This window comes from Octopus bimaculoides, chromosome 27 (assembly GCF_001194135.2).
Source record: "Octopus bimaculoides isolate UCB-OBI-ISO-001 chromosome 27, ASM119413v2, whole genome shotgun sequence".
Taxonomy (NCBI): Eukaryota; Metazoa; Mollusca; class Cephalopoda; order Octopoda; family Octopodidae; genus Octopus; species Octopus bimaculoides.
The window spans coordinates 20,369,550-20,379,695 of NC_069007.1; the positions used below are offsets into that span (position 1 = coordinate 20,369,550).

The 10,146-nt window shown below is 38.1% G+C and overlaps 2 protein-coding genes across 2 annotated transcripts in view; both read right to left on the reverse strand.

Annotated features, from left to right (window-relative positions):
* The window catches only part of LOC106867722 (gastrula zinc finger protein XlCGF17.1), an 8,151-nt gene extending 5,227 nt beyond the window's left edge, over positions 1 to 2,924 (reverse strand). The window contains exon 1 of the mRNA XM_052977105.1: positions 2,868 to 2,924. The gene's annotated coding sequence lies outside the window, so the exon portion shown is untranslated. The remainder of the gene's footprint in view (positions 1 to 2,867) is intronic.
* Positions 1 to 10,146, reverse strand: part of LOC106867727 (zinc finger protein 91) — a 36,846-nt gene that overhangs the window by 1,247 nt on the left and 25,453 nt on the right. The window contains exons 2-4 of the mRNA XM_052977155.1: positions 5,517 to 7,939; positions 1,942 to 2,008; positions 4 to 1,540 (exon numbers count right to left, since the gene is read on the reverse strand). Coding sequence (XP_052833115.1) covers positions 4 to 1,540; positions 1,942 to 2,008; positions 5,517 to 7,372 — 3,460 coding nt within the window. The 5' untranslated portion in view covers positions 7,373 to 7,939. The remainder of the gene's footprint in view (positions 1 to 3; positions 1,541 to 1,941; positions 2,009 to 5,516; positions 7,940 to 10,146) is intronic.

A 10,146-nucleotide genomic window follows, 5' to 3' on the forward strand; every position in this document is an offset into this window, starting at 1 on the left:
CACAGACATTGCAATGATACGGCTTTTCTCCAGTGTGACTACGAATGTGAGCTGTAAGACTACAATTATCGAAGAACGATTTTCCACAAATTTCACAGTGAAATGTTTTTTCTCCATCATGTTTTATTTTGTGTCTTTTTAAATCACAATTATTAAAATAAGATTTACCACATATTTCGCAGTGGAATTCTCTTTTCCCAATGTGTATTATTTTGTGTCTGGTTAAATTACTGTTGGAGGAGAAATATTTCTCACATATATCGCAAAAGAAAGGTTTTTCTCCCGTGTGTACTCTTTTGTGACTCGTTAAAGAACTCTTATCCACAAACGACATTCCACAGATCTCGCAGTGGAATTGTTTTTCTCCAGTGTGAATTCTTTTGTGTTTAATGAGATGAAACTTCACCAAGAAAGATTTCCCACAAATCTCACAATCATGAGGTCTTTCATTAGAGTGTATTCTTTTATGGACTCCAAGAGAATAACTGGTAGTAAACGACTTAGCACAGATCTCGCAGTGGAATGGTTTTTCTCCACTGTGAATTCTTCTGTGGGTTGTTAAATGATTTTTAGATATGAAAGATTTACGACATATTTCACAACAATAGGGGTTTTCTTTTGAGTGAATTTTTTTGTGTCTTGTAAAATAACTTTTATTAACAAAAGATTTCTCACATATTTTACAATGGAATGGTTTTTCTCCAGAGTGTAAACTCTTATGATTTGTTAAACAATTAAGAACAGCAAAAGATTTCCCACATATCTCACAATGGTAAGGTTTTTCTCCAGAATGAATTCTTTTGTGCTTCATTAAATAGTTATTACTGACAAAAGATTTCTCACATATTTTACAATGGAATGGTCTTTCTCCAGAGTGAATCCTTTTATGATTTGTTAAAGAACTATTAATGGCAAAAGATTTCCCACAAATATCACAATGGTAAGGTTTTTCTCCGGTGTGAATTTTTTTATGCCTTGTTAAATAGCTTTTAGCAATGAAAGATTTATTACATATTTCACAACGATAAAGTCTGTCTTCGGTGTGAATTCTTTTGTGGTTCGTAAAATAACTTTTATCAACAAAAGATTTCCCACATATATCACAGTGGTAACGATTTCCTCTATTGTGAATCCTTTTATGATTTGTTAAACAACTATGGATTGCAAATGATTTCCCACAAGCATCACAATGATAAGGTTTTTCTCCAGTATGACTACGAATGTGAACAACAAGTTGAACGTTCTTTGCATACGATTTTCCACAGACTTCACAGTGAAATGGTTTTCCTTCTGTGTGTAGTTTTTTGTGACTTGCTAAACACCTATTACTGGCAAATGATTTTCCACATATTTCACAATTAATATTTCTTTTAGGTGACTTGTTTTTAGAGGATAAAGATTTCTTACCACAAGATAAAGCTTCCTCAGCACTGGATGTCTGTTTAACAGAATCTATATTGTCAGAAACATTTGTGCTAGAAATGTCCGAGTGATTACCATCCTCCATATTAACTCTGAAGAAATTTCTCAAAACCGATGCCTGTGGTTATAATCTATTATGGTTCAGTTTCTTGTCTTATGATGTCCAAACATGGGACTCTGTTTACATGTGTAGGAAATATGCAATGCAGATATATTTTCTACATAACACTTAGAGTATTTGTTACTGGCTGAAGCATATCCGAGTGGCACACATATTGTAGATAAAAAAAATATTCTGTATTGTGGACAGAGCAGTCGGTTAACTGGGCACTGCCCGAGGGCCAGGAGCTGTGAGGGGCCCGCACACTACATGTTAACTCTACTGATATCAATGCTAAGGGGCCTGGTAAACAGTTATGCCCGAGGGCCCTTAATACTCTCAGTCTTCCCCTGATTGTGGATTTCGTTAATAGACGTTAAACAGGCTACAAACAGAGAGAGAGAGCATCCATAAATGACTGGTAGCAGGTGTTCTGGTGGAATCGGGCATTTTGTATGACAAGTTGTAACGGAACATTCAGCACAACTGTAAAGGAAGAAAATATACGACTGTATAAAATAGACGTTGAAGAAAAAAAATACGTGTGTATGTATGTTTATACATATACATAAGGGGTATCATGGAGGGGTGGCACTTCAATGGGGAACACGTAATACTCTTGTGGCTCCGAGTAACTGCATGCATGCAACGATGACTACAATTCGGTAAACCGTTTCGAAGTGAGGGTAGTCAAACGCTTAAGTAACTCTTAGTGAGTTAGGGCTTGCGTGTGAAAAATGGATCCGGCAGACTTTGCCGAAGAAACCTTCATGGTTGAACGAAGAGGAAGGCAGTAGAAGCAAGATATTAGAAAGTAAGACATCTTGGTCATACGCTGTATCCGTTTCCATCCCCAGTCGTTTTGGCCTGGTCTTGCTACTACAGGATCGAACGTGGTTCATGGACGAGAGAATGAGGTTCATCGTGCGCAAGTGTTTCGCACTCGAAACAAAATCACCGCGCAATGTAATCAGTCACCCTTCATCTAGAAATGCCTTGATGATCTTCATCGATCTGACGGACGGACGTATTCAAAACATACATAAATACACACACACACACACACGTATCAGTATTGTTAATCATATATAGCATAAACGTTTACAGTGTGTTTTGTGATGGTAATACAAATAACACGTACTTTAGATTTAAATGTTATCAAAAAGTTCAAGAAGAATAAAAAAAGAAAGTAAATTATTTGACAATTAAAACATATTTCAACTGTTCTGTAAAGTGAGGAGAACAACCAATTAACGATGTAACGAAGTTGGTGATGAAAATTATTTAATCATCGGCCGTTCACCTTAACATGAGTTAATAACTACACATAATATAATTAAATTACCTGAAATATACTAAGTTAGTCAGGTTGTTGATAATTATTCTCCTGTCTCAGTGATACTACCGGTGACATAAGTTAAATGTCCCTAACATAATTTAATACTGCCTGAAACGTTTCAAAGCCGATGGTAAGCCAAAGATACATCGCTTATCAAAATAAATATTGCGATATGTGACAGAAAACGAAGTAATCCGAATTAGGAACAGTAATAATCCTTTCTACTAAGGCACAAGGTCTGAAATTTTGGGGGAGGGGACTAGTCGATTACATCGACCCAGAGTTTCTTTCTTTCTTTTCGCCCTTTCAAAGCCTAGCCAGGCTTATGGGTCCGGTTTCCCGGTTTCTATGGTGTATGTGTTCCCCCCAGCTGGACGGGACGCCAGTCCATCGCAGCGTTACTCAAGATACAGGAAGAAAGAGTGAGAGAAAGTTGGGGCGAAAGAGTACAACTGGGGTCGCCACCAGCCCCTGCCGTTGCCTCGTGGAGCTTTTTAGGTGTTTTCGCTCAAATAAACACTCACAACACCCGGTCTGGGAATCGAAACTGCGATCCTCCGACCGCGAGTCCGCTGCCCTAATCACTGGGTCATTGCGCCTCCACACCCAGAGTTTCACTGGTACTTAATTTATCGACCCCGAAAGGATGAAAGGCAAAGTCGACCTCGGCGGAATTTGAACTCAGAACGTAACGGCAGACAAAATACTGCTAAGCATTTCGCCCGGCCTGCTAACGTTTCTGCCAGCTTTCCCAGACTTGTGCTTCAGAGGGTAACTTTCTAGATACAATCCCGTGGTCATTGATGATCAAGGAGTGGAGTGGGGTCTTTACCTTTACCCTTTCTTACCTGTAATATAAACCAACTCCAAGAAAGTGCGCTTTACTTCAGAGATTATTTCTGATCGCTTCTTCGACCACTTTCCCTGTTGTGAAGCACTTTTCTTTTGTCTCTTGCTTGCTTCGGTCATTAGACTGTGGCCATGCTGGAGCACAGCTTTGAAATTTTCAGGCAAATGAATTGACACTTCTACTTCTTTTTTAAGCCTGGTACTTATTCTATCAGTTTCTTTTGCTGAATCACTAAGTTACAACGATGCATGCAACAACACTAGTTGTCAAGCAGTGGTAGGGGACATACACAGACACACAGATGCATACGCACACACACATACATATGACAGGCTTCTTGCAGTTTCCATCTACCAAATCTACTCAGAAGGCTTTGGTTGGCTGAAAACACTTGCCCAAGGTGCCACTCAGCGGGACTGAATCCAGGACCACACACACATATATACGAGCTTCTTTCAGTTTCCATCTACCAAATCCACTTTGGTCAGCCCAAGGCTATAGTGAAGACACTTGCCCAAGGTGCCACACAATGGGACTGAACCCAGAACCATGTGGAAGTTTTCAGCAGACGTTGCCACTTTTACAATTATTTAATAAACTTTGGCATCTTACACAATACCATCAAGCTCGGAAGGCAGATTAATGATCGTTTCAGATGTAGAATACAAAATAGGAAGTCAACAACTATTGAAAAGGTCACAAGACACAACGAAAATCTTAGGAAAAATAAATAAATGAGTGGAAACTTTACCGGTGAGTGTGTTAAATAATAAGGCTCTAAAAGAGAACGACTCTCCCCAGACACAACAAAATATGCTTCAACACACGAACTCACATAAAGAATCTTGCAAACCAAATCCAAAAATGAAATGAAATAGGAAGAAATAATTACAAACGTTAGAAAACGGTGACATTAAGTTTTTTTATTTTTATTAAATGATTGAGGTTTGATGAAATTACATTAAATTTCAGTCTTGGAAGTTACAAAAGATAATTTGTTATTGTTGCTTGTAGGCTCCTAGTGAGCCCCAGCTTCGAAGAACACCAATCATCGAAGGCGTTCCATTGCGGACAATTTTAACCATTATTCATGCATGGTGTATAAAGGACATTACCTAATGCACCTAACCGTTCTTATAACAGTAAATATGTAATTCCAGGAAGATCTGGTTGTTACTTGTCCTATGTGGTGGATGATCACACAAAGACAGTTTACTTATGATCAACGTTTTGTAAAAGATGTCAAAGATATCGTTGTATAAATTACGAGGGAATTTGTAGTGTTTTTCATCAGGGCACCCTTTCAGATTATTCCAAAAGGAATGGGGTCAATACTCTCATCAGCTTTATCATGTATCTAAGAATCTAGTTTCTTTTTTGCTGAATGCTTCCTTTATGATGATGCTGCTGATGACTGTAGACAAATTTTTGTAATGAGTCGATGGCATTGTCTGCACGGCAATTTTGGTGGAGGACGAAGTTGATTTTGTTAAGCCTTTCTCTTCTGTCATTTGATTTCTTCTTTTTCTTTTCTGGTAGCTTCAAAGTTTTTGGTTCTGATGGTGATGGAACACTGCCACTTGGTACAGTTTTGGGCTTGTGTTTCAAACGTTTTAGGCCCAATTCCAGTGGATGTCAGTGTTGCTTTGAGTTTGTCATTGTATCTTCGAAGAGGGCAACCCCCAACTTCAGGTCATTTTCCTCAAGTTCAATCCATTCTAGCAACATTTCACCATAGTGATTAGATATATAATTACTAAAAGAGATTCTTTGACTAGATAACATAGTACCATTATTACAGTCACTCACTAGCGTGAATTTGTGCATGTCTGGACAAATCACCGTTTTGTGAGAATGCCTCACCACAGACATCACAGAAATATGGTTTCTCATCCGTATGGACAGATTTATGGTTCCTCAAACTGCTATTTAAAGTGAATGTTTTACCACAAATATCACAGTGATAGGGTTTCTCACCTGTGTGAATACGTTTATGGCAAGACAAATGAGCAGTTTGAGAGAATGTTTTACCACAGAAATCACAGCGGTATGGTTTTTCTCCGGTGTGTATACGTTTGTGACGAGATAAAGCACCACTTTCAAAGAACGCCTTACCACAGATATCACAGGAGTACGATTTCTCACCTGTGTGTCTACGTTTATGCTTGTTTAAGAAATTGTTCTGAGAAAACATTTTACCACAGATATCACAGCGGAAGGGTCTCTCCCCAGTATGGTTTCTTACATGGTAGAGTAAAGATGTCCTCACAGAGAATTGCTTACCACAGATATCACAGGAGTACAACTTCTCACCTGTGTGAATACGTTTGTGGCGAGATAAATTGCCAAGCTGAGAGAACTTTTCACCACAGATATCACAATCATAAGGTTTCTCTCCTGTGTGGATACGTTTGTGGCAAGATAAATGACCAATTTGAGAGAATGTTTTGCCACAGACATCACACCGGTATGGCTTCTCACCTGTTTTTGTAGGTTTAATTTTGTTCAACAAACTTTTCTGAGAAAAGGTTTCATCACCAATTTCACAGTGGAATGGCTTCTCTCCTGTATGAGTTTTTATATGGTAACGTAAAGAAGTTCTCTGGGAGAAAGATTTACCACAGCTTCTACAAGAGTAAGGTTTTTCACGTTTGTGAGTACGGATGTGTTTAGATAATTGCATTCTTTCAAAGAATATTTTACCACAGATATCACAGTGGAATGATTTCTCTCCCGTATGATTTTTTACATGGTTGAGTAAAGATTTCCTTTCTGAAAACTGTTTACCACACATATCACAAGCATGTAGCTTCTCACCTGTGTGAGTACGTTTGTGGCGAGACAAATTGCTACGTTGAGAGAATTTTTCACCGCAGATATCACAATCATAGGGTTTCTCTCCTGTGTGGATGCGTATGTGACAAGACAATGCACCACTCTCAAAGAATGCCTTACCACAGATATCACAAGAGTACGATCTTTCACCTGCATGTCTACGTTGATGCCTGTTTAACAAACTGTTCTGAGAAAACGTTTTGCCACAGATATCACAGTGGAATGGCTTCTCAACTGCGTGAGTATGTTCATGTTGAGATAAGGCATTGCGTGCGAAAAACGCTCTGCCGCACGTCTTACATTGGAATGGTTTTTCACTTGTGTGAATAAGTTTGTGTTTAGACAAGGCACCACTTTCAGGAAATACTTTATCACAAAATTCACAGTGGAATGGTTTCTCTCTTGTATGAACGTTTTTATGGTAAAGTAAAGAATGTCTTTGAGAGAATGCTTTGCCACAGATGTCACAACAGTATGGTTTCTCACCTGTGTGAGTACGTATGTGGCATGTTAAATTACCAATGTGGGAGAACATTTTACCACAGACATCACAGGTGAACGGTTTCTCACCTGTATGAGTACGTTCATGGGTAGATAATTGTCCTCTTAGTAAGAATGCTTTGCCACAAATATCACATTCATGTGGCTTTTTCCCTGTATGAATTAATTTATGCCGATCTAAATTTTTCTTCATCGCAAATACCTTTCCGCAAATGTTACAGGGATATGATTTCTTCCCTGTCTCTTCTTGAGGCTGCTGCAATACATCGTTATCTCCAGGTTGGGTTTCATTACAAACCTGACTTTCACACAGTTTCTCATCCATAATTTCTTCTCTTAATCACATAACAATGCAAACATATGTTGCTCGTTTTCTTTGTAATTTATAATGAAGACAGAGTTCAAATAATATTCCAAATAAATATTGTTTCCGCAAACAGTGTTAATAAATTCTGAAAATATATATCCTGAAAAGAAATTATTTTAAGATTCTTCGTTTAGATAGAATCACTTTGCTGGATTCAATCCATGAATGAGAAAACATCTCAATAAAAGATCTTTAAACCTGCTCCACTTGTCACTATCCAACAATGAAACATGTTTCACAGAATGGAAGACATTTCGTATGATGAGTCATAGTAAAGTTTCCAATTGTATTTAACACACAAACTCATCTAGTAAACATTTTTGCAACTTTGCACAAAATATTTGAAGTTAATATTGATTCAGAGAGATATTTCACAGTAATTTAATCAATGTTATAGTTATATATAGTTATATAGTTATATATAGTGACATGTCTTCTTGATGATGTTGTTCTTCAGTCTTTAAGCAGATTTCTTGCCATGTCCTGGGAGAGAAAGAGGTTTCCCTTTTTATGCCATCACAAACCCTGAAACACACAAAAAAATATATGTCAATCACAATTAATATGTAAATAGAAAGGATATTAAAGACAAATATCTTGGCGAAAATGCACAGTAAGTTAAAATATATACGGTATTATAAATTAATGATACAGACATGCAAAAATGAAAAATGGAAACTTTCTATAAATATTGTTAGAAAGATTTGGCAAGGAATGGCCATTAAATGTGGACTCATCAACATTTAACATCCCTTTTCATTGCTGGCATAGGTTGAACGGTTTCACATGAGCTGGTCAGCTGGAGCACTGCCCAGGCTCCAATTGTCTGTTTTGGCATGGTTTCTATGGCTGGATGCCTTTCCTAATGCCAACCACTTTACAAAGTTTACAGGGTGCTCCTTATGTGGTACTGGCACTGGTGTTTCATACATGGCATCAGCACATTCCCTTACATGGCACCAACACCAGACTTTGTAAATCTTCCAAAAGTTTGATGCATTTCGATTCAGAACAGTTACAAACCTAAAGTTTGCATTAAAAATGTTCAGTGCAGTTTTACAGCAAAAACTATGGAAGATGAAGGAAAGGCAGACAGATGGATGGAATAACAGTCAAACACAGATATTTTGGATGGCAGATGGAAAAGAGAAAGAGCAAGAATACAGCATGCCTGTGTTTGTAGCATCTGTCATGAAGCGATCGTTTGCCAGTTTGTTAGATGACCACTTTCAGGAGTGGGATCTACAATGTGTAACGCCTTCTTTGCCCATGTGTTTGATTAGTACTGTAATGTGACTTGGATTCCAGCCATGAAGAATAAGACACGATGGGCATTCACACTTTTGTGAGCAGTCCAACTTTAAACCCTAACGCAGATCAGGTCATTTCACAGTATAGACTACTGTTGTAGACTGTATACTAACGTTGAAACCGAACGAAGATTCTGATATTGCTGACAACTTTACGCTAATGACGACGCAAGGATTGGTTTGGTCTAAACTGAAACACTTTTAATCATGCGTTTGCAGATCGAATAACTGCTTATTGATTTGTGACATACATATACATGCACGACGGGTTTCTTTCAGTTTCTATTCACGAGGCTTTGGTCGGACAGATGCTAAACTAGAAAATACTAGTCCGTGAAGTAGGGCAAGCGGGACTGAACCTAAGATCACATAGTTGGGAAACAAGCTTCTGAACCACAGAGCCAAAAATTTCAAAAGTAAATAATAAAAAGTGTTAAACTTACCAAAATTAAAGCTTAACACTTGACGACAGATTGAACGATCGAAAGCACCTTCAATTTCTTTTTATAAATTTTTTTAACATAATTATAATCTAAACCCCGCAAAAAGTAATTTAGCAAAATTCCACATAAACACAATACTTCTTATTGCCTCTATAAAGTATTTTCTTTAAAAACATCGAAATTTTGGAATTTTACTTTCTTCTGCTTTCCATTACAATAACAGTAATACTAACAATAGCAATACATTTTGTAGCCTTGTTTACGTATTTACAATTAGGCTAAGTCTTTCTAATTAATTGACATATTCGGTAATTTGAGAGAAATCGTTGATTTCGAAGATTTGTATTGCGAATAACGGAAAAACTATCTGTTAATAACGGGAGCCCGTTAGATCGAAATCGGAACGGATTAGAAACAGTAGGGGAGGGGAAACATGCATGTGCGTTAAATGAAAGTCCGTTGACGGCACCAACGGTCTATTTTGTATCGTTTATAATGTAATAAAAGAAATTAAGGAGGTAATGTAGAATTACCTGATGTGCAATTTCAATGTTCAATCAGTTAGTGTCAGACGTATGTTAATCACTTATATGTTTAGTGATGTTTGTTGTTCATAGTTGAGACATGCAATCTATGTTGTCTGTTTACACAGTACGGTGGAGGCGCAATGGTCCAGTGGTTAGAGCAGCGGACTCGCGGTCATACCATCGCGGTTTCGATTCCCAGACCGGGCGTAGTGAGTGTTTATTGAGCGAAAATACCTAAAGCTCCACGAGGCTCCGGCAGGGGGATGGTGGCGAACCCTGCTGTACTCTTCCACCACAACTTTCTCTCACTCTTTCTTCCTGTTTCTGTTGTGCCTGTAATTCAAAGGGTCGGCCTTGTCACACTGTGTCATGCTGAATATCCCCGAGAACTACGTGTGGCGAACCCTGCTGTACTCTTCCACCACAACTTTCTCTCACTCTTTCTTCCTGTT